We start from the raw sequence: 25,240 nt of genomic DNA, 5'->3' as shown, positions 1-25,240 counted from the left end.
TAGAGGAGGATAAACGACCTAGAATGGACGTGTCAGTGTGGCGACAAGAAAATGTGTTTTTGTTAAAAGCTGAGCCACATTCAACTTCTTTGCTGATGACACTGTTCTACTACATGAGGGTTGTTTAATGTGTGCTGTTATAATTCTTATAAAATCCACTGTCCAACGACCATTATTGTTCTTTCAGCAGAGTGGATCTTACCTGAGGTAATCGTAGAGACCGTACATCGGCAGGAAGTCCACGTCGGTCAGGAACACGTACGGCGTGTTGGCGTTCTTTAGGGCCACGTTCCTCACCAGGTTGACGGGGTAGAACTGGCCCTCCTTGTAGACGATGTGATAGCCGACGTTCTTGCGGTTCTTGAGGACCTCGGAGGCCTGAGCGTACCGGAGGAACTGCTGAGCCTCAGCGTCTGACATGTAGAGCGCCAGGCTGATGGGACCCTCCCAGTGCTTACAGATGGCCTCCAGCATCTGCAGCCTGCAGGCGAGAAGTCACACGAGTTATTATGATTTAGTTAACTGTTAATATAGTCGTCATGACAAGTTTTTCAAGATTTCCATTTTGATGTTAAGCTAATTTAATGGGATATTCCGGTGTAAGTTTAATCCACCATCTAACACACAGTGAAACTGTGTTAGACTCCCTCTCCAGAGATCAAGTTAGCAGACCGCTAATTTACGGAGTTTTATCAACCTCAGAAACGACCGCACGACAACAATACACTGCAGTAAATGGATCCAAATATAAACCGCCACCAAAAAGCCACAAATAATGCTCAGAACAGCACCAAACTTCAGCAACAGTACAAATATGGTCTCAGCACATAGTCCGGGGCATCTAACCTCCGCTAGCTTAGCTGGATTTCTATTGTGAAGCTAAAAACAGAGTTCAACTCTCCTCCATCAGCTTCCGGGTCGGGGAAGTCCCGACGCGACGATTACCGAGTGCGGTTAGAAATGCTCAATTCCGTTCTTTTCCCTGTCCGCTCTCGATAATAACTGTTATAAACTGGCAGGTAAGACACATATGAACTTTGATTGCTTTTCCATGGAGTCATAATCATACATTTTCATCCATGAGCCGCGGAACTCTACTGCACTCGGTAATCGACTCGTCTAGACTTCCCGTCAACAGGAAGCTGCTGCAGAAGAGTGGTAAATTTAGTCAGCTTTTCAGTAGAAATCCAGCTAAGCTAGCGGAGGTTAGATGCCCCGGACTATGTGCTGAGACCCTATTTGTACTGTTGCTGAAGTTTGGTGCTGTTCTGAGCATTATTTGTGGCTTTTTGGTGGCGGTTTATATTTGGATCCATTTACTGCAGTGTATTGTTGTCGTGCGGTCGTTTCTGAGGTTGATAAAACTCCGTAAATTAGCGGTCTGCTAACTTGATCTCTCGAGAGGGAGTCTAACACAGTTTCACGGTGATTTAGACCATGGATTAAACTTACACCGGAATATCCCTTTAAGGGCTCACTTGGAAGCAGACCGCTGTCAGGTGAAGTGATGAATGTTGGTCACCATGTATTGTTCTGCTGGGACACTGTTGGGTCCTGGCGTTCAGGTGGATGTCACCTGACACACACCAGCCTCTCAAAGACCGTCACAGATCAAGTCCACCCCCCGTGGTAATGGTGTTTCCCTGAAGACAATGCACCTGAATACACCGCACAAACTGCTCAAGGAACACGACAAAGAGCTCAACCGAGGTCGACACCTTGAGCGCTTCATCACACGAGGGGTGTACTTGATTCTCCGACAGTGTTTGGGCGGGTGGTGCTTGTCAGGTGGCCTCCACATGACTGCCAGGACCTGATGTTTCTCCACGAGAAGATTTGATTATCGTTATTCACTTCACCCGCCAGTGGTTTTACTGTTGCGGCTGATCGGTGACGGGCGGTCGGGTACCTGTCCATGGACAGCTGGGCGACCAGTGTGACATCAGTGTCGTCTTCAGTGGGCGTGTACTCGTACTGCAGGAAGTAAAGGTGCACTCTGTGGACGGTGAGTCGCTCCCGACGGAAGTCGTAACACTGATCGTCCTCGTCCAGCTCCTCCAGAGCTGCCTGTAGCTGAGGAGACAAACAACACGCTGGTCAGAATGAATCCAAAGCAACAAAACACTTTTATCAGAAGGAGTTTTTATAGCCAGAAAATGTCTTTTGAGTTCTAACGATCTGTTGCTTCAGACTGAAGAGTTTCGCCGCCTCCGTTTAGTTTTGGCTCTCTTTTAAGTTCTGACGGCTGAACTCGACCGCACGCACGAATCAACCAATAAAAGTAACTTTGGAATCAAGATCTGGCAAATCTAAGCAGAAATTGTGTTACCACGGCAACCACGCTCCCGCTGTACAGAGGAACATTAAAACTGACATCCTGCCAAATAATAAGAACATTAATAATGAATCCCACTGAAAGTGTTAAATGTAAAATGAATGTTGGCTGCGAGATATTTGTTACTCTGAAAATCAATTACTGACTCATCCTGAACAAACTTCACTACGTGTCCCGTTCAGCATGACGTCACCTGCGCGGTGTCGTCTGTCTCACCTGCACCGTCTCCGGACTGGCCTGGCTCGGACAGCCGAACAGCTCTCGTCTCAGCAGGTTCCCGTCGTACTCCAGGAAGGTCAGGTAAAGGTTCCTGAAGAACTCCACGTGTTTGTTCTTCACTCGGAGCTTCTTTGGAGAGTTCCAGTGGATCACCTGAAACCACAGCAGCAGGAGACTTTCTTTCTTTCTGATATGAAAATGATCTTAGAGACCAAACATTTTACGCGAGTGTTTCTTTTTACGATTTGAACCACGAAGCTGTTTCCTTCATCTCCATTTCATATGCAGCATGTAATCCTCAAACTGGAGGGTCAAAACTTTAATTATTTTAATTATTTAATTGAGTTACTTTCAGGAACGTGTAAATGTCCACAGTTGTTTTAATTGTTTGTTATTTTGTCTGATTTGATTTCTGCTCGGGATGAAGAAAATATAACAGGAGAGTGAGAGACGTGTCGATCAAAGATTGTACAAACAGGTTAAGATCCTTTTGATACGTGATAATATTTTACTGCTCATTTACTGAGGTTACATTTTCACATCAGGACATTCAATAATAATGGTGACATTTAATTATATGTATTTATTTACACAGTACTATCAATCAATAATTAAATGTGTTTGTGGTGAAATCAAAGAATAATTCCAGAGATGCAGAACTCTGACACTCTGTCTCTAGACGACGGCGTCTGCTCTCTGCCCTCTGCAGTAAAGTATTGATCTGTGTGTGTGTGTGTGTGTGTGTGTGTGTGTGTGTGTGTGTGTGTGTGTGTGTGTGTGTACCTTGAGGTCCGACACCTCGGTGTAGCACTGCTCGGAGCGAGTGTGATCCGACAGCTGAACGTTCCAGAAGCAGGGCAGCTGGTGGACCAGGACCGGGTTCTGCTTGATGAAGGCGTTGAAGATGTCCTGCACACAGACAACAGACAGCGTGAGCTCCTGTGGTCCGCGTCCCTGATACTGTGAGTCATCGCGGCATTAAGACTGAAACGTGGCGGCGGCTCGGCTCGGCTCTTGAAGGCATCAGGCGGAGGAGACGTATTATCTCTGAGCCGGTTCCCTGGCAACCTCGGCTTTGATTTTACAGCCTGTAGGACGGTAAACAAAGGCGGCTCCCGGCTGCAGGACGCTTTGTGTTCTTTAAAACACAGTCAAGGTCTCTGATCGAAGCTCAACAAGCACGCTGCTGATACAACATGTAGGATTGTAAATAAACTAATACGAATGATGAGGCAGAAAGAATAATTGTTGTTGTGTAACAGTGGAGCAGGACTGATGTCAGTCTGTCTGTTCAGATCCTTCAGTCTGATGGTTCCTGATTTAATTTAGACTTTTGAACTATTAATGAGCTCATTGATTGATCGTACATTGATCTTACCTGATCTTCTCCCTGTGTGTTTTTGTTTAAACCAGCCAATAAAGTTTCCTGTCAGTGAATGAAGCTGGAGTGTCCTGTGACAGACGTGTTGTCGGCTGTACAGCTCGTTAAGGCAGATTTCTGATTTTGGGGTCTAAAAATATAATTCCATAAACTGAATTAGTGCTAATTGATCCAGATACCAGATTCAGAAATGTGTCTGATACTCCCCAAAATGCTGGAATCAGTACTGCTGAATAAACAAGTCTATGCACCAATAATCTGCAGATATCTGATGCACAATTATCCACAAATAAACAGGTGAATTGTGTACATCCATAAAGTGTTAGTCATATACAGCTGTTTAAACAGATAGTATAATAATAATACACATATGTTCAATAGGCTGATACCCAAAGAAAAGAAAAGAATTGTATCTGAACAGCTCGTGTGTCTGACGGCCTCTCAGCGACTGTCTGAGTCTTCTCATGTTTATCTCTCTGTTCCTGATCTTGCATCTCATAATTTGATAAAATAATCTCTAGCTGAGCTTTTCAAAGCGAGTGAGAGGACTGTTTCCATTGTCACTGTCATCTTTTTCTATATTTTCATACACTTGCACCTCTGAGTGTCTCAGCATTCTCAGCTAAATGCTCGTTGTATTGAAGCAGCTGCAGCGTATCAAATAACCCAAAACCAGCCCAGTCATCAGAAACTGCAGCCGTGTTATAAACCGTGTTCAGACTGACTTTAACTGCTCAGTGGTTCTGTGACAGACTGTAAGTTCTGTTGACGTTCATGATCCATAGAAGATCTTCATGTTTGGTGACCTCTGATCTTTCGTCTGGTGCCATCAAATGTCCAAAAACCAGGGAAACATATTTCAGCGCGTTGGCGACGTCACTCACCTGATCAGCCAGCGACGTACTGAGCATGCTCATTAGCTCCCTCTCTGCCGTCAGCCGCCACATCTGCTCCCAGCCGATCCGCCGCAGTCGCTCCAAGTAAAGAAGAATGACGCCTGAGAGAGAGACAGAAGGAAATAACTCCTCTGTAGAAAACACTGCTGTATCCTGCCTCCAGGTTACGTCACATCCTGCATTTTAAAGCCGCCGACTTCAGCGACGATCGGTCCTGAAAACCAGCCGGTACCTGTGTTGAAGCCTCGTCCCAGCGCGGGCCACGGTTTGTGGTTCTTCCACAGGTTCCCCAGGTACCAGTCGCTCTGGTTCTCCACCAGGCCGATCACCTGTTTATCTGCACACGCCACAAACATTAATAAACATGTGCATAGCAACATATACATAAATCAACACTGTACACATTATTCATACAACTACACTCATCTATATTATATATTTATATCCTTTAATGAAGCATATGTTAAACAGTATATACTTATATTTACATTCATACTGAGACGATTCATGTGTAACTTTTAGTGTGATGTAACGTTTGCTTCACCATCACAGGTGAAATAATCCATTTCTGTGTCTGTGTGTAACAGTTTAGCTTTTATCTTACGTTGTGTTTCCCCTCCTGCTTCATTTCTCTCCCTGTGTTTCTGACTCTTTAACAAACGAGTTTTCCTGCGGTGGGATCAATTAAATCTCATCTTATCTGGTACTCATAGTGCAGTTTGACAGCAGCACGAATGATTAACAGATGAGCTGATGGTTTAGTTTGTGGGCTTGTTAGACAACAACAGCTTTGAGGTGATGGTAATAAAATAATCCTCTGATACAGAGTGAAACTGTTGTTTTTGTTCTCTTAAAGTAGATTTAATTAAGTAACAGAAGAAATATTATTTATTCTGCGGTCGAAGGTTTTGGACGGTCTCTCCTCTGACTCATTAAACTGCTGCATATTTTAATGACAATGAAGTTTTTCATTTGTAGATCTGCATCATTTTCCTGTAATTGTGTTTTTGTGCTTTAACTCTGATGGTAGGTGGTGTTTGGGTGGTGCAACAGCAGCATCATCACTTTAAATAGCCGCCACCTTTGTGTTCATGAATGTGACACCTGTGAAGCCTCAACATCGTTTTTACAGACAGGAGGAAAATTGAAAGATGTCTCACCGGTGAACTTCCTAAAAATGCCCCAGAGCTCGGCGATGTCGGTGGCGAAGGTGATGTCCGTGTCCAGGACGATGACCTTTGACAGGTCTGAGGGCAAAGCTTTGGTTAGCGTCAGCTTCATCAAGCCGTAAATACCTGAGTAATGTTTGTTGGGGATCCACGACACCTCGGACTGAAACGACAAAGAAGAAAACAAACGTGTTGGTTTGAAACGTCGTCACGGTGACTGACGGATGCAGAGTTCGCTTTGTGTGAGCGGCGTTCTGTTTGGAGGTGAACACAAAGCAACATTCATCATATTTTGGCGAAAGCTGAATGTGTTCTTTTCTTCCAGAATCTGCAAATAGTGTCTTTTAATTAATTCTCTTGATTCGGAGTAATTGGATCTGCATAAGTGCGTCATGTGTGAATATAATCGGCTTAGAGTCTCGTCTGCTTTTCCTCCAGTTTAATGTGAGCTGATGAAAGCTGAGGAGAGGCTGCAGGTCGAAGCATCCGACGGCACAAAGGACTCATTGTTCAGCACAAACACTGCGAGGGAGGAGAATGTGATGATGTGATGGAGGGGGATGCAGGTTGGACACACACACACACACACACACACACACACACACACACACACACACACACACACATTCCCGTCACTCTGAGAGCTCATTCATCAACTTGATGTTAAAATAAATAAATTGGTGTTTTTGTGCTGAAGTGTCACTCGCCTCGGGGAGAAAAGTGTTTAAGCAGCTCGGGCAGATTGTTGCTGTTCAGTGAATGTCACCGTTTTAATGTACGGAGCACAAAGTACAACTCAGATCACTGAGAACGAGTCTCACGTGGTCCAGATATCAAATACACGGAACCAGAATCACAACACACGCCTGTTCGATGGAAAGACGGTGGCCGTGCTCTGAGGTGAGGCGATCCATCCTCAGTCAACAATGTGAAGGGTTGAACACTATGAGATATACACTGTATGACAACGCCATTTTTACATCACACCTGCCGGCCTGGTTCTGCTCGGTTTGACTCGGTGCGGTCTGGGTTTTGCATTCCAATCCCACCTGCTTGAAGGTGAGTCTTAAACTAATGATGCACATGTTTTGATCCCCTCAGTACGATTGAAGAATCGCTGCTAACAAAGTGGATCTACATGTTTCATTTCCTGTAACTTCTTCACAATAAAAGCCCCTGTTATTAAAGTCCCCTAAAATCTTTCATTGTGAACACACTTACTTTAAAACCCTCCTTCTCTCTGGTTTCTCTCAGGTTTCTCTCAGGTTTCTCTCAGGTTTCTCTCAGGTTTCTCTCAGGTTTCTCTCTGGCTTCTCAGGAGTTCAGTATTGATTTGCGGGGCAGCAGGTGCTTGTTATTGGTTGGCTGCAGCCCACTTGGGGGGACAGGACAGGCGGTCCATCGCCGGGCAGCTCGGCTCAACTCAGTAAAACTGGTGGAAAAACTGCATAAATTGAACTAATCCTTAGATTTATTCATTTATTTATTAAATCTGAGGTCTGACCAAAAGTCAGAAACCCAAAGATATTTAATTCATCGTCATGGAAGTCAAAGAAACGCAGCGTACTTCCACATTCATGGAGCTGAAACCTTTGGAAAATGTTGCATTTTCTCAATTGATTTTAGGAAAAGAGCAGCAAATACAAAACATGTAATTAATAAATAATGTTGTGAACTAATATGATCCCCCTGCTGCAGTCTGCACTGTAATCCCACACTTGGTATATACTGAAACATGGTTTATTTTGGAGGCTGAGACTGTATTTCACACTGAACGGTGTTTCTAAAATTGTGTCGCAGCATATTAACACAAATGTGGGAGGACACAATAATAGAAATAACAGACAGAGATGTTAATTAGTGGAATATTGACGCATCTAACTCCGATGTGAACCGGGACCTGCTGTCTTGAGATGAGCTGTCAGTGTAAATGGAGGTTAAGCAGCAGATTGACCCGCCGTCACATCTGGATGTAACATCCAGTCGACACTCAGCAGCTCAAACAGTCGTCTGATCTGTTAATGTGACATCTGACGGGCACATGAAGACGCACGGTGACCTCCTGCTTCAGATTCTCCATGTGTGTCTGAACTGTGCAGGTTTCGTATTGATGTCTCTCCGTCTTTGATGCTCCGAGGTGAATCTGTTCTGCGAGAGGAGATTTATAAATACATTTAACTCGACTCGTATCCTCACAACCCCGCTGCTGCTGCTGCTGCTGCTGCTGCTGCTGCTGCTGCTGCGGCTGCGGCTGCTCAGAGATCCTCCTTTGATATGTTAAATGTGGTGTTTGACTTTGGCTCACCTTGTCCTGACAGAGAGCGGGAAACCACGACTGACACGGTGCACGTGAGACCAGGTGAGTGTGTGTGTGTGTGTGTGTGTGTGTGTGTGTGTGTGTGTGTGTGTGTGTGTGTGTGTGTCCTCTCACCTTGAGTTCATCTGCATCGTAGAAGCTGACTTGCACTGATGGAACCATCCAGGACTGGAACAGCGAACTCAGGATACGATTGGCTACTGTGTCGGTGATGAAATGAAAGTGAAGAGGATTTCTCCTGAGAACAGGAAACAGAGCGCCGTCAGGACGAGGAGGGAGGAGGTTGGATAGTTCTGAGCAGGTTCTGGACGGTCGGGTCTGAAGCATCAGTGCAGTTAATACCACCTGGACTTTTCTAAAGCCTGAGCATAAAATATGAGTGATTTAAAAAGCTAAGCAGGGTTGAACCTGATCACAGCCTCGAGGGGAGACTGCAGCCTCACGCCTCACCAGCTCCTTCAAATATTTATGATGATTTTTTTTAAGGAAAGTTTTATCACGGGAGGAATCTTAAAATTATTTTACTTCACCAACATCCTGAGTGTGTGGTAGGTGTGGACAGATTCTCAACCTGGACGATTACTGGCTCCAATATTTAGCATTTTTTGATTGTTGGTGTTTTCTGTCTCGGATTTCTAACTAAATACATTCATTCATTTTCTGTACAAAGAGGTTTCATGGAGACATCACGGACAGCGAACTCCTGACATTTATATACGTTTCATTAACTGTTCTTTATTATAAGATTTTCCTGTCGGAAGCCAAATGAAAAACCAACATGTGTGGAGCACACGCAGCTAAAAACAATATAAAGATAAAAATATCCTGAAAACAGGTCCACAGGAGGAAGCAGTCAGTTTGAAAATACAGCGAAAGAGAATTCAGTTTGTTCTCGAACCAGCAGCACATCAAAAAGGTCAAACAGGGAAAAAATAACTAAACTGAACTTTAAAAGCTTCTTTAAAAAGCAACAAACCCGAGAGACACGAGCTGACGGAGGTCGGGACAAATCTGCAAACAGCAACACAAACCTGAAACCTTCTCAACAGCTCAGTCCTGAAGGTTAAAAACATGCAAATAGTCATAAACAGGAAATCAGTGAAAAATAAAAACTGTCATTTAATTTCAGAATCAGAGGGAGGTGATACTTTGATAACAGAGTTGAAGGTGTTTCCTTTCATTCGGGCGCTACATTAAAAGTTTAATTAAAGACATTTTCTTTTCAAAACCGCTCTCTCTTTCTTTCTTTCTTTCCTTCTTTCTTTCTTTCTTTCTTTCCTTCTTTCTTTCTCTCTCTGCCACCGTTCAAGGATTTACAGCTCCTACAAATCGAGGTTACGGCCGCGTCAACTTCTGCTCCAGAGAGAATATAAAAGCTGAAGTGGAGCTCAAACACGTTTCAGACTCAGGGACAAACAGAGAGGTGGAAGAGGTCAAGGAACGAGGCTTCAGTGTGAAACCCTCTCCTGCTGCGGATGAAGCCACTCACCTGTGAAAGAGGACGGACTTGACCAGCGTGACCACGTCTCTGCTGGCGTTGTGACCGGCACAAACGCACGCTACATGGATGAGCTGCGGAGACAGAAGACGGGCAGAGTCAGCGTCTACACGTTCACACTGTGGGTGCAGACAGCTTTCATCAGGAGTTCACAGCGTCCGTCTCTCTGTAGATCTGACTCCAACATGCAGCCGCAGCTATCAGTTTAAAACACCTTATTTGTGAATTTACCTTTTTTTTGAATAAGTAAAGCCCCTCTTTTTAGCTTCCTAACATCTTGTGGAGATAAAAGCAGCTCACCCCGACAGCGCCACATAATCCAGGACATCACACCCCACTCTGATGTGAAACTTCACATTTAGCTGCTCAGATATGTCTGATTTCACCTCACACGCGTTTCAGCAGGAGGACGCTTTGAAAAGTTGGAGCTCAAAGGTTGGAAGTCACATCAAAGAGCAGAGTGTGTGTTCCCTCCAATCAGCTTCCTCCGTCAGCTTCCTGCTGCCGCCATCTTACATCTGCCTGCACCAACTGCTGTGATACAGTTAAGGGGTGGTGCTGCAGTTAAGGTGGTGCTGCAGTAAAACTGTGGTGCTACAGTAAAGATGGTGCTGCAGTAAAACTGGGTGGTGCTGCAGTAAAGGTGTGGTGCAGCAGTAAAACTGGGTGGTGTTGCAATAAAGGTGTGGTGCTGCAGTAAAGGTGTGGTGCTGCAGTAAATGGGTGGTGCTGCAGTAAAACTGGGTGGTGCTGTAGTAAAACTGGGTGGTGCTGCAATAAAGGGTGGTGCTGCAATAAAGGGTGGTGCTACAGTAAAGGTGGTGTTGCAGTAAAGGTGGTGTTGCAGTAAAGGTCGTGTTGCAGTAGTAAAGGGTGGTGCAGCAGTAAAAGTGGTGCTGCAGTAAAGGGTGGTGCAGCAGTAAAGGTGGTGCAGCAGTAAAGGTGGTGCTGCAGTAAAGGTGTGGTGCTACAGTGAAGGTGGTGCAGCAATGAAGGTGGTGCAGCAGTAAAGTAGGTGCTGCAATAAAGGTGTGGTGCTGCAGTAAAACTGGGTGGTGTTGCAGCAAAGGTTTGGTGCTGCATTTAAGGTGGTGCAGCAGTATAGGGGTGGTGTTGCAGTGAAAGGGTGGTGTAAAGGTGTGGTTCTGCAGTAAAGGTGGTGTAGCAGTAAAGGTGGTGCAGCAGTAAAGGTGGTGCTACAGTGAAGATGGTGCAGCAGTAAAGGTGGTGCTACAGTGAAGATGGTGCTACAGTGAAGATGGTGCAGCAGTAAAGGTGGTGCTACAGTGAAGATGGTGCTATAGTGAAGGTGGTGCAGCAGTAAAGGTGGTGCTACAGTGAAGATGGTGCTATAGTGAAGGTGGTGCAGCAGTAAAGATGGTGCTATAGTGAAGGTGGTGCAGCAGTAAAGATGGTGCTATAGTGAAGGTGGTGCAGCAGTAAAGGGGTGTTGCAGTAGTAAAGGGGTGGTGCAGCAGTAAAGGTGTGGTGCTACAGTGAAGATGGTGCAGCAGTGAAGGTGGTGCTATAGTAAAGGTGGTGTTGCAGTGAAGGTGGTGCAGCAGTGTGTTTCCTCACCTCACACTTCTGGACGGTGGGCGATCGGGGACACTCGGTGTGGTTGTTCTTCTCCTCCGCCGTGTTGTCTCCATCCTCTGGTCCCGTGTCCGCGGAGGCTCCCCACTGCTGGTTGCCATAGTTACCGTCCGGCGGCTGGGCGGCGGTGCCCTGCGATTGGCTGAGCTGCAACCGGATCTGCCGGTTCTCTTCCTCCACCTCTCGAACCCGGGACTCGAGCACGGCTCGCTCCAGGACTCGGGCCGCTGGAGTGTCGGCCAGGCAGGGAGCCAGGAGGAGGGAGCGGCCATCTGTGGAGGAGGACAGCGGGAGAGTCAGACCGGGTCCGACAACAGTCCCCACACAGAACCCTCAGCACCGGGACTGCTGGTCGAGGATTCAGACTGATACTGGAGTGGACTGGGTTAGATTAAAGGGGTTTGTTGGTCCTGGGTGGAGGAATGTGATCTACTGAGTGCCACTGAAGTGTGGCGACCTTAAAATGGTAACAAACAACAACAACAACAAGAACAGCAGATGTTTCATCAAAAGCAACGTGAATATTAAGAGTTATATTTTGGTATTTCGATGATGGCGGCTGCTGACGGGCGACAGAAGGTGAAACCTGAGCTGCAGCTTCCATCTTCTCTGTGGTCACGTTTTCATACGTAACGGTCCAAACATGCAGAGAATCTGTGAGCAACATGTTTTCACGAGTCTCACACTTGAAAATTGGCTCATCACACTTCTTCTTTCTCCACCTCCGTCCATCCCTCGCTCTCCTCTGACAGACTGCGGTGTGAACGCCGGCAGAGCGCCGCTGTGTGTGTGTGTGTGTGGCAGCTTGTTACTTAATAAAAGTGAAAATATGAGCGCTGGCAGAGATCCATTTGCTTTGAATACATTTGAATAAATCACTTTGTCTTTTACTGAGTAATTTCTGACGCCTAATTTAAAGCCGAGCTGAAGTGGACTCACAGTAAATTATGCATGTATGTTTGAGGGACGTCAGAGGTAACGGCGCTGTTTAACGGCGCTGAGCACACGGACTAAAGAGAAAGTTCATGCTTTTCATTCATATTCACATCTTTCATCATATATTCTAATTTCCCTGACTGCCGGTCTGTCCCTTCCCTCCTCCTCCTCCTCCTCCGCTGTTGGAGCAGCAGCTGGCCCACAGCTGAAGTGAGGCATGCTGGGAATGCTCACACCCTAATCTGAGGGAGAAAGGAGATGACAGTGACAGGAAGGAAGGAAGGAAGGAAGGAAGGAAACACTCTTAACACATCACATAAATACTGGAGGACACAAGTGTAATATTTCCTCTCCAACATTAACTTATATACGCTACAAATACCCCAGAGCTGCACTTCAGCACAGTGCTTGAGTTGATGTACTCTGCTACCTTGCACCGCTGTGTATAATGATTACTGTTGAATAAATAAAAATAACATCAGGATCTATTAAATCACAGTCCTGACGCACCATCTAACTGTGGTCTCTCTCAGGTTTGAAACATCCTCTCGAGTGAAGAAATTGATGGAATATTCCAGTCTGAAGGCAGACTGATGTATTCCATCAATTTCTCTATTTTCTTTATAAAATAAGGGTGTGACAGTTTACAGAAGTCACTAACCATTTTGGATACAGCAGAACAAAAGTGACAAAATCTCAAAAGCATTCTTTTTATTCATTTCCAGCTGACTCCTGCTATCAAATCACCGTTTTTTGGGGTACTTATTTGTATTGACGGTTCTTTTTTGAGTAATTTGTCCAATCTGCATCCCTATCCAGTTTGCTGCATCACTGGGACGTGAACACCTTCACCACCTAAAATCCTCAGATCACCCAGATTTGTTTACATCCTGAATAATCACACTCACATTATAAACCTCACAAACAGCTTTCAGACACTGAATTTGCGAGGAAGGAAGAGAAAAGGCAAGGAGGAGACACGGACAGGAAACTGAACCTGAGACGGCAGATAGAGTGACGAACAGGCTGCTGGTTATTTGAAGCGCTGTGTTGCCATGCAGAAGCACAAATAGTCTCCGAGAGCTGCGTCCATCATGAACACAGCACGGAGACAAGTCAGCAGTCGTCCATGTTCCAGAGAGAACGACAGAGAGGAGGCCTGCTCTCCAAGAAACACCGCCAACCTCCAAATACGATGATGTGTGTGTGTGTGTGTGTGTGTGTGTGTGTGTGTGTGTGTGTGTGTGTGTGTGTGTGTGTGTGGCCCTTGTTGCTCGTCAACCTTCTCCATCACTATTACATCAATAAAAACACCACAGGGTGCACATGGATCAGGAGGGACTCGCTCATTCATTAATAAAACACTAATGCACTGAAACGCTGTAATGTTGCTCGATCACTGCTGCTTAATCAATAATGTCAACAGGTCTGCGCTCGTGAAAATGTTGAATATGTTCTGTTTCTCGGATGTTTATAAATCCATGAAGGCCATCAGATGCTACAACATGTTCTGTAAACGTATTCACAGCTTTTCTGTTGTAGTTTTTACAGCGTTCTTACGTACAGCGACATCGTAGAACACGTCATCATCTGCATAGAAGTGAATCAGCTTCAACCGTACAGACCGACCCGACCCTCCGCTGCACTCAGATCAGCAACAAGGGCAACATAATCCAAACACCAGAGCGTGGAGCTGTTCACACACAACACCAACAACAGATCTGCGTCGCCCTCATCGTGAATTTGATCATATATTTTCAGTAACGTGAATAAAAATAACCGCTGATCCCGAAACAAAGAGGTTTCTCTGTGGTCTGACGCAATAACTGGATCAGAACAACGTCATAATGTCGCCTTGTGAAAAGCCTGAATTCACTCTTCGTCAGGTCTGTAGGCCAGATGACGAGCTGAAAACTTTTAAAATGCTTGTTCCCTGAATGGAGTTCTGATCGATCAGCGCTGACTTGCCTGACTTTCTCGCTCACTTCCCTCCACGTCAGCTCCTTATTCGTCCTGTCTCAGCACCCGTGGACGTGTAATGGTACAGATTATTATCATCTCCTCCACTGAGGATCATGAACGTCATGACGTCATGTGGGAATGCCTTCACTTCAGGCTTTCACAACAAAGTTACAGGCTTTAACTCGCTTGAGTTCAATATTTTCAACTCATGCTCGCTGGCCGCCATTTTTCGCGTCATTCGCCCCGCCCACTCATCATTGACTTCGTGTCATCTAGTTGTGTAAACTCGTTATCATTACACCATCACAACACCTGTACACATCATGTCAGAGGAGGAAACTGGTTCATTCCACCGACTACTGACTGGAACATGCTGATGAAGTTTAGCACGTGAAGACACGGAGCGCTCACCTCGTCACAACACATCTGACAAACAGACCAACGTGACGTCACCTTCAGTTCTATTTAAAGGATCGTATTAAACCCTCACATTTAAAGAAAATGTCTTTCCTGCTGTTTCAATTAAATAAACACAAAAACAACTATTTCTTTTTCGCACAGCTGCAACTAACCTACGTTTACATTTTTGTTTAATCTGCTGATTATTTTCACGACTAAACATTTAAATGTTTGGACTATAAAATGTAAAAAAAATAAAAAAAAGTGAAAACTGCTGATCACAAACTCACTTCAGAATCACTTCTCCTGTCCAACCAACAGGCTGAAACACAAACACTCTTCAGTTTCTGTCACGGACGACAGAGACAAGCAGCACATCCGAACATGGAACCAGAACCAGACGATGTTCCACAGTTTCACTGAAAAAATGACTCACTTTAAAACTCAACATTTGCTGTTCCAACCACAAACTCCTACAGATAATACATCTAATAATTCTACACTAGGAAGCCCTGACAGACGCAAACATTTCCACTAAATGCAGCGATCCCAGCAGAGCCCAGAGAGCTGTAATCAGCATCCTGTATCCTGATGACAAACCTGTTAACAGTGAAGCATTTACTCAGAAAACAGATGCTCTGTCACACAGAACTGAGCAGGATTTATCTGGAGTTTGTTCATTGGATTGTGATATTAGTCTGATAGAAGAGAGCCCAGATGGTGCTGAAAACACCGGCGCCGAGGTTTGATTGTGGCTAAATGAGACAGATAGATCAGGAGGAGGTTCTCCTCAGATGACCCGGTGCGGTCCGGCCCGTGTGGCTCTCTGACGGCCCGTGTGAGTACGTGTTATAAAAGCTCTTCCAGGAAACATCATGGCGGCCTCTCTGAACCGACCGCGACTCTTTGGATCCGAACAAAAGTGCTGACTGCGGCCGCGGCGGCTCTCTGTGATGTCAGAATGTAAAATCAAACTGAACAGAAAATAAGCTCCATATGTTACAAATATTCAGTTAATAGTCGGATCGAAGGGAAAAGCAGCTGATAATTGATGTTTTCTGTTCTGGCTGGCTGGATCGATGCGTCCCTCTGACCAGAACCACAGCTCCACTCTCTCATTTATGAATCAGCGTTTGGCTTTTCAGATCTCCGGGTCTCCGTGATAATTACACGGTGTGGACTCTCACATGGGACTGAACCACCAGAGATGGATTTGGACTCGTACTCACTCTCCAGGTTTCCAGCCAGCAGGTAGAGCCAGGTGAGCAGCACGACGGCCGTGAGAGACGCCACCAGCAGCTTTAGGCGCCCGCGACACAGCAGGTTCATGATGGGATGGCGACGCTAAGGGCTCTGAGGGTCGGGGGAGGGGGGGAGGGTCAGGGGTCGGGGAGAGGAGGGGGAGGGGGCTCAGGTCGGGCTCAGTCCCTCGTCAGGTCGCTGCAGCATCCTTTCATCTGCAGAGACGAACAGAAGAAGACAGACGGTTGGTAAGAACAATGAAACCAGTCGTGATACATGTACGGTACGTACAGAATGACATGAACAGAACACACACATCAGCAGCTCAGTGAGGATGTACACGCAGAAGATCTACATGTTTTTACCAAGCACGAGTTTGTATATTTCATTCTGTCACCCCGACTTAAATCTCATATTTCTGAGTGTTTTATTGAGTGTTTAAATCGCTTGTTTGTGCAGTGATTCAACCTGGATCAGCGCCCTGCAGTCGACTCGTGAGCAGCTTGTCAAACTGTAATTCTGACGAGTTAAACTTCTCGGCAGCTTGTCACCAGCAGGCGACCGCGACTGCTCCTGTGACAAACGTTCCACCTGGCTGCTGCTACATTTACCGTCACGTCACAACACATCCAACAAACAGACCAACGTGACGTCAACTACAGTTCTATTTAATGATCGTATATAAAGGAAATGTCTTTCCTGCTGTGTCAATTAAATAAACACAAAAAAACTATTTCTTTTTTGCACAGCTGCAACTAACAATCATTTACATTTCTGTTTGATCTGCTGATCAAAATGTTTGGTCTATAAACTGTTTTTACCGAGCACGAGTTTGTATATTTCATCCTGTCACCCGACTAAAAATCTGATATTTCTGAGTGTTTTATCGAGTGTTTAAATCGCTTGTTTGTGCAGAGATTCAACCTGGATCAGCGCCCTGCAGTCGACTCGTGAGCAGCTTGTGAACAGTAATTCTGACGAGTTAAAATCAAAGAATCCAGAAACTTCTCAGCAGCTGCGAAGTTCAGGATTAATGACGATCACATTAATACCAACAAAGGCTGGAGGAGATTTTGAAGGACGTCTGGGAACATTCACTGGCTGTTTGTGACAGGAAGTCAGATCATCTTCGTCTACGATCTTGGTGAATAAAAACAGGTATTTCAACCCAAACATGATGTTTTTCTAACTAGTTGGAATCAGTTTGAACGTTTCTGTGGTTCTGCAAAAACAAACGTAGTTGCTCCTGGTGGTTTGAATCAAACACAGTTCTTCAAATTGCATCACTCTCTTTTATTTAGTTTTTCTTTTTCCCGCCCAGAGATGGAACCTGATGGAACGTCCATGATGTGCAGCGTAATGATGCACAGACGCTTCAGCTTCAGGCTGCGATGAGATCAAATGATCCTCAACAGTTTCAGTCTAATGAGGCTCAGCTGAACTGAACTGAACTGAACTGAACGGGAGAATCAATAAGTGTCACATTTGCAACATGTAAACATGGAAATGTGAAAAGGAGGACATCCAGAACAAGCTGCAGCAGCTTTGTGAGCGTCCGTGTGTCTGCTCGCCTCCCTCTGTGTGCTGAGCCTGATTAGAGCCGCAGGTCTGCCTTTGTTTTACAATGTGATTCATTAATCCCACTTTAATTAGACAGAAGCCTGAAGGAAACACGAGCGGCAGGAAAACAGCACAGCCAGTTTACAGCAGCAAGAAGGAAACTTCCAGCTGAATCCACCCGAGTCAACAAGTCTCGTCTGGGTTCTGTCGGCGTGACACGCTTCAGTCTGAGACTACGGCAGCTGAGGAGGGACAAAACTCACACGTGTTCAAGATTAATGATAAATTCATCGAACGTGACGTTATAAACCAAATATCAATAATGTCCTGCTGACAAAAACTTCACAGCATAACAGAGCTGCAACGATCAGAAGATCCATCGATCTGTTGTCAACTATTAAATTAACCACCAACGATTTTGATAAATCATACAATCATTGAGAAAATAAAAAATCTGAATTGTCTGATTTCAGCTTTTGTGAATATTTTGTGGGTGACAGCAACATGAATATCTGTCTGTTATGTCCAAACAAGGCATCTGAAAATGATCGACAGATTCATCAATAGTGACATTAATAATAGTCGCAGCCCGATCCAAAATAAAAATGTTTGTATAAACTGTTCAGGAACATTTCATTTAGTCTGCAGTCTGCCTGGAAACAATAAACCAGGGCTGAGAAAACCCAACGAGAAACATCTGAGATATTTATCTGAGTTTATTTCTTCTGATCCACTGAAACCCAGAGAAACATCTGTACTCATTATAATTTATTACTGGATTTTTTATCCATCATGTCGAATATTCTTCCACATTTCCTGTTTGAGTGTTCAGCTGACCTGTTTTCCGTCTTTACGAGTGAAATTACTTCATGTGAAATGTACAAACTGAACTTCACCTTCCGTCACAAACACATCGTCGTCTTTCTTTCAACAAACTTCTGTTATTTGTGTTTCTTTGTTAGCAGGTTTAGAAAAGTTTCATTGCGACAACAAAGACACAGACAGAGGACAAACAGCTCATCACATCCACTTGATTTATGATAAGAAGTAAAAACCCTGTTAGACAAAACAAAACACTTCCACTGACTGTCCTCGTCTGTTCAGAGACTCTGTGACCTTCAGATGGAGAGCGCTTCGGAGGACGCACAGGAGCACCAATAAAACCGGGAACAGAAAGAGTATAAACACATTCAGCCTTCAGACATTTAATAAAACCGTCCAGAGATGAAGGACGCAGGTGTGCCGCTGCAGCCGGCAGGAACGTCTGCGCTCGTTCAGTTCAGAGAGAAGAATTCAAACAGAACCAACAGAAATCACCACTTTCACTTTTTACTGATCTTTCAAGGAACAAACAACTCTGTAACGCATCAGTCAGCTGCAGCAGAAACGTGAGCGTGGATCTGAATGATGAACGCTGTGTTTACATCGAGGACAGGGTCCGGCTCGGTCCAGCTCGGCCCGGCTCGGCCCGGCTCCATCCGTCTCTGTCAGGACGTTCTGCCATCGAGGCTCTTTTCTCTGCTCGGCAGCTGAATCAGCTTCACGTTCAAACACGACAGGCAGGATTCCTCTGCAGCTCCTGAAGGTCACCTCACACCTCCTCCGCTCTGAGACTGACCCGCTGCAGTTGCTATGACATCGGCTGGATATTCACGGTCCTCAAAGTATGAACCTCAGTGTGTTCGGTGTCTCCTTTAACGTCACCAACAGGACTAAATATCTAATCACAAGACTGATGCAGATTGTGACAGTTAAAGGGATATTCCGGTGTAAGTTTAATCCACCATCTAACACACCGTGAAACTGTGTTAGACTCCCTCTCCAGAGATCAAGTTAGCAGACCGCTAATTTACGGAGTTTTATCAACCTCAGAAACGACCGCACGACAACAATACACTGCAGTAAATGGATCCAAATATAAACCGCCACCAAAAAGCCACAAATAATGCTCAGAACAGCACCAAACTTCAGCAACAGTACAAATAGGGTCTCAGCACATAGTCCGGGGCATCTAACCTCCGCTAGCTTAGCTGGATTTCTACTGAAAAGCTGACTAAATTTACCACTCTTCTGCAGCAGCTTCCTGTTGACGGGAAGTCCCGACGAGTCGATTACCGAGTGCAGTAGAGTTCCGCGGCTCATGGATGAAAATGTATGATTATGACTCCATGGAAAAGCAATCAAAGTTCATATGTGTCTTACCTGCCAGTTTATAACAGTTATTATCAAGAGCGGACAGGGAAAAGAACGGAATTGAGCATTTCTAACCGCACTCGGTAATCGTCGCGTCGGGACTTCCCCGACCCGGAAGCTGATGGAGGAGAGTTGAAATCTGTTTTTAGCTTCACAATAGAAATCCAGCTAAGCTAGCGGAGGTTAGATGCCCCGGACTATGTGCTGAGACCCTATTTGTACTGTTGCTGAAGTTTGGTGCTGTTCTGAGCATTATTTGTGGCTTTTTGGTGGCGGTTTATATTTGGATCCATTTACTGCAGTGTATTGTTGTCGTGCGGTCGTTTCTGAGGTTGATAAAACTCCGTAAATTAGCGGTCTGCTAACTTGATCTCTCCAGAGGGAGTCTAACACAGTTTCACGGTGATTTAGACCATGAATTTACACTGAATATCCCTTTAAGAGAGAAATCACTTCAGTCATCACCTCCTCACCCGCTGCTGACAGAGTCGGTGAAATGTGATATTTCATGTCCAGACCTTCATTATGTGAATATATCGTTAGTCGAGGGCGAGATAACGACAGCTCAGCCCTCACAGACTCTTTAAAAGCATTAAAATGTAATCTACTCGGTCTAAAGTTTATCCTGTCCGGAGGAAAACGACAGATTGATCATCTGTAACAGCTTTATAAAACTAAACTTTTAGTTAACGGCAACAATACAAGGTCGTGAAAACACTGAGATGAGCTGCTGTAAATCACAGCAAAGTGTGCAGAGCTCAACTCCTCGACGCTGCCAGAGCTTTAAACTTTCCCACCACATAGAGATGATTTATGAGTTAATTAGTGAGGTTGATGTATGCGCTGTACGTCGTTAAGAGCAATGAAAGGTGCTGAGATGGGAGGAAAAGTGAGGGTAAAAAGAAAGTATGAGGAGACACGAGGAGGAGGAGAGGAGGTGGAAGTGTTTGTGAAGGGGATGAAAGGAGGAGAATAGAAAAGATGGTGGCAGACGAGAGGAGATAAGGAACAACACAGACGCTGGAGGACATGAAGAAAGGAGGAGAATAGAGGAAGAGAAGAAAGAGCAGAAGAAAGCAGAGAAAAGAGTCAGTAAATAAGATCCAGGCTGAGCGGAAGGATGCGGAGGTGTGCCGGCCTTTCAGCCTCCAACACTCCATAATAAACCCAGCGAGGATATAAAAGTGAGGGACAGCGCCACTAAAGAGGAGTTTAATAGGCAGCTTTTGTTGATTCTGCAAGAGCTGCACAAAACGCTTACACTTCTGGACTCTAATTGTAGCAGTAAAAACAAAAGAGTCGGCCAGCCGGCGATACGAGGGGGAGGCGTTGGAGGACCGCAACCGCTCGTCTAATCAGAGCTGAGAACAGCGCCGGAGGGACGCGGAGGCTGCGTGGGCGGCGCCGGGGTAAAGATACAGCAAATAACTCGGTCTAATGGCTGTAAATTAAAGGATAACACAGAGAGTGGACGCTCTGAACATCCTCTGAAGCAGCTAAACTCTGACTCATTTACTTTCATTCAGTTGCAAACGGATTCAAAGCCAAAGTTTCTGAGGTCAAAGTGAAGGCGGCGCTGAAATATTTACTGCAACACGACCAGGAAGGAGTTTAATGATGATCACTGCAGTCGTCAAACCATAAACTACACAGAATGTGAGATGTACCGCAACAAACATGAACGGAGGCAGATTCTGGTACTGTCAGTACACATCGGGTCTTTCCACCATGATGAAAATCACTGGACCGGTCGGGCCACCAAAAGAACCATTCGTACTATTTTCGGAAGATATTTCACGACTCAATTCACTTCTGAGAATTTTTGAGATAAAAAAAATAACTGTGGATTTAAAAATTGGCACACAAAAAAAAATCTAAATCAAAAATGGTTTCAGAATTGAGAAGCTCATGCAGACGCACCGGCTCGGTCCGTGTAGCGACCCGTGTGTAGCGGCGGCTCAGGGTTCTAATCTGACCCGTGGACCTCTGAGGCTGCAGGTCATCCCTCCTCCCTCTCATCCCGTCTCCTTTATCTCTTAAACTCGTCCTGTCAAGTCAATCTAAGGCCAAAGAAATATTCATATCTAGCAGTAATCTGAAAAATCTAATCTGCCAGCCTGATAATCAGTCCATCCCGACCCACAGCTGCACTTACACTGCTGTTATTCTCTCCCTACGTTACATTAGAGATGTATTTTCATGAATATGACCAAACAAACGGGGGAAATAGGACGAATACAAATCCGTCAGTCCAGAGCGGTGCTGAAGAGAACCACAGAGGGAACCTCCTGATCAACAGATTACTTCTTGATTCCTGAAGCCGGACCTGCAGGGAGTCTCTCTGCAGGGGGAGTCCAGTGAGTCGGGCCAGCAGGGGGAACGTACAGTATGATAATGCAATTAAGCTCTGAGAGCGGTCCTTTGGTCCGGAGGCCGCGTCTCCATTCAGACTGAAGGGCTTCTTAGCACCAAGCTAATCACACAGGAGATAGTCCTGATTAAGGGAACAATCAGCAGGCGCTTCCTGCATTAGAGGAGGACGGAGATAAGAGTGGAGACGGGTAATCAACTCCACTCTCTCTCTGCTGACCTCACTGACCCACACACACACACACACACACACACACACACACACACACACACACACACACACACACACAGCACTTCCTCCTCTCACATGTCTACACAAGTACACTTCTGATTTCTAGGATTTAATTAAGTCAGTGTGTTTAGTCGTCGTCCGCAATAACAAAATTCAGCTGCCAACAAACTGTCCTCAAACGTACGGCACGCCGCCGCCGTCACACGCTGTGTTTATATACTGTAATCTAATTATCCCTCCCAGCTTCTGATCATTTAAATTAAGCTGTTTTCATGCCCAGCAGGAGAGCGTCATAGTAGTTTATTTCTGTTTTAATGCTGTTTGTTCCACACACTACACCGTCCTCATGCAGAACGTGTCTGAAACACTTCCACTGATGGAAGAGTCGCCTGCAGGAACACGTATTCCTGCTCACACATTCTAGGATTTAATTGACCCTTTCATTTCAGATCCAGTCTATTTAATATTATTGTTGCTACATTTACCCCCAGACCCTTCAGGATGATAACTTCAAGCACTTAACCTGTTTGCAATTGTTTTTACTTTGCAAATGAAGGAAACCTTGAAGATTTTCAAGCCTCATTTATGATGTTTACAGCAAACGTTAGCATAAACTTTAGCATCCAGAACTGCTTCCTTCTGTAAACCCACAACATTGTGTCATGGCTAATATCAGTGACATGGTAACTTGGCTTGTGAAGTAAAAACACTAAGTACAGATGTTTCTCTAGGTGCTAAGGAAGTTAGCATGACATGCTAATGCGTGTAGGCTAGAGCAGAACTAGTTTAATCTGTTCTTTGTAGTTTTGCTCTTGTGTTGTTAGCATGCTAACAAGCTAAACTCAGAAGAGTGAACATGGTAAACGTTACATGTTCTAGCATTGAGAGCATGTTAGCATGCTGATGTTAGGTTTTAGCTCAAAGCTCCGATTAAGAACACAAGACAAGTGAACTCCTGAAACCCACAGAAGAGTTCATATTCATTAAATCAAACATCTGTCTGAAACTACATTTACAGCAACAAGTTCATCGTCTGCAGCTTCATCAGCCGATCCATCACGGTGAATTCAGCCTCATTAGAAACCAACTGTGAGTTCTGAGAACAGTTGTGTTGGACTCACACCAGAGTTACTTTGCCAATATTATAAACTAATAAAATCTCCATCCACCAACAAAACAAACCATTAAACCATCAGAACTGTTGACAGATAATCAACTCTGACTCACTCAGTTTGTCCTGAACTGACTGAAATTCCACCAACAGACTGAATCCTCACAGAAACCTGACGACTGTTAAATGTTTAACCACTGCAGACACATTTCATTCATCATGATATCCACAACTATTCAACTTTGGTCATGATTCAACATCATCGGAGGACCGAGACGACGATCTGTCGGGATATCAGGAGGTGAAACAGCGACTACAGCGAGAGAGAGCGCCGTCTGCGGTAACAATGACGGCACGCTCAACTTCAGGATCCGTCTCTTCTCTCATTATTCTATCTTCGGTGTCACAAACCTGCTGCTCTGCTCACCAACGTCACCTTCAGGAGTTCTGTGTACCAACGGTGTTAAAACTCAGCTGCAACATGTTAAAAACTGTCTGGTGCAGCTCTTTAAAAACACGGGCTGTTCTCCTCCTCTGACCTCCAGCGTCGCCGTTTGTCATGTTTCAGCATCTCCTCGTCCTATTTTCCCTCCTCACCATCGGCTTCATGGCTCTGCTGCTCGTCTTTACCCGACAGACATCAGAGCGCTGCAGTTATTTTCAGGAGAAACCACAGGAATACTACAAACACAAGCTGCTTCATGAAGGTGGGAATCAAACAGGAAGAGTTTGGTTGAGAGGAGGAGTTAAACAAGGTGACCCCACGTACATCCGCTTGTTTGCAGACAACCTGGTGTTGTTGGTGTTGTTAAGACTCAGCTGAAGGTGAACTCGTGCCACCTGTTCTCAGTTGGGATTCACAGCTTAAAATACCAAACAAACAACTGCAAACACTGAAGGTTGGATGTTGCTACCATCCACCCGACTGGAGTCTGAGAAGCACCTGTGGATCCTGAAGCCTCCTGCAGGCCGGACTGAAATACATCCAACAGCTTGTCCCTGAATTAAACCCTTTATCATTTCACTTCAGTGCTTTCATGTTGCATATTAGTGCAGATGGAAAAATGCACAAACAAAAATCTAAACTATCCAGCAGCCATCTGAACTGAAGCATTCACAGGTGTGATGATGTCACAACGCGGCTGCAGGTGGTGTCTGATGACGAGCTAACATGTTAGCCTGTGGATATTATTGCTATCTTATCACACATCAACACTTCCTGTTTTTATGTTCTCAGCTTTCTGTTGACATCAGCTTCAGATTCAGAAACGATACTGAAGCTTATAATATCAGATATCAGCACCATCTGTAACTTTGACTCGTCAAATATCCCAATAAAACACTCAAAGGTTCGACATAATGGAGGTCATGAGTCTCCTGAACTACTGCATCGATCACATTCATCAAATGTTATGAGATCATCACACAGCGAAGGAGAAATGAGGGAGTTTTAAAAGTGGCTCCGCAGCTCTTTTCTCTCCGCGGTGAACATACATATTTCATCAAACAGACTCGCAGGTCAAATATTACTTATCATTCACTCTCACCGTCTGACATTTCTCAACATTTCCTGTCCGCACTCTTTTGTTCTGACAGGAATGAGAAACAAGTCGGCTGTGAGCTCCGTTCTCCCGCTCTGATTTTAATTTGATTCCTTTCGGTCACAGAGGCGCGCTCGACTTAATATGCTGTACTGTGGGCGCGTTGGCCTGCTCGCTGAGGTCGCCTGTATTTCTTTGTGATTTATCAGAGTAAGCTGAGGTGGGATTAGTGGGTTTGTGACCAGGGACGACCTTTTCATTTCATTTCCCTGCAGTCCCACAT

At 45.1% G+C, this 25,240-nt stretch overlaps 1 protein-coding gene across 2 annotated transcripts in view; it reads right to left on the bottom strand.

Moving 5' to 3' along the window:
* Positions 1 to 25,240, bottom strand: part of large2 (LARGE xylosyl- and glucuronyltransferase 2) — a 77,283-nt gene that overhangs the window by 5,372 nt on the left and 46,671 nt on the right. For both annotated transcript variants that reach the window (XM_030415269.1, XM_030415270.1), the window contains 11 exons: positions 15,938 to 16,165; positions 11,394 to 11,683; positions 9,807 to 9,889; positions 8,432 to 8,555; positions 5,992 to 6,163; positions 5,064 to 5,168; positions 4,820 to 4,932; positions 3,338 to 3,463; positions 2,552 to 2,707; positions 1,910 to 2,073; positions 203 to 481 (listed from right to left, as the gene is read on the bottom strand). In XM_030415269.1, the coding sequence (XP_030271129.1) occupies positions 203 to 481; positions 1,910 to 2,073; positions 2,552 to 2,707; positions 3,338 to 3,463; positions 4,820 to 4,932; positions 5,064 to 5,168; positions 5,992 to 6,163; positions 8,432 to 8,555; positions 9,807 to 9,889; positions 11,394 to 11,683; positions 15,938 to 16,037 (1,712 nt within the window). In that variant the 5' untranslated portion in view covers positions 16,038 to 16,165. The remainder of the gene's footprint in view (positions 1 to 202; positions 482 to 1,909; positions 2,074 to 2,551; positions 2,708 to 3,337; positions 3,464 to 4,819; positions 4,933 to 5,063; positions 5,169 to 5,991; positions 6,164 to 8,431; positions 8,556 to 9,806; positions 9,890 to 11,393; positions 11,684 to 15,937; positions 16,166 to 25,240) is intronic.

Source organism: Sparus aurata, chromosome 4, assembly GCF_900880675.1.
Source record: "Sparus aurata chromosome 4, fSpaAur1.1, whole genome shotgun sequence".
NCBI classification, from domain to species: domain Eukaryota; kingdom Metazoa; phylum Chordata; class Actinopteri; order Spariformes; family Sparidae; genus Sparus; species Sparus aurata.
The sequence above is the reverse complement of the archived record's forward strand: the minus strand, read 5'-3'. Positions and strand labels throughout refer to the sequence as shown.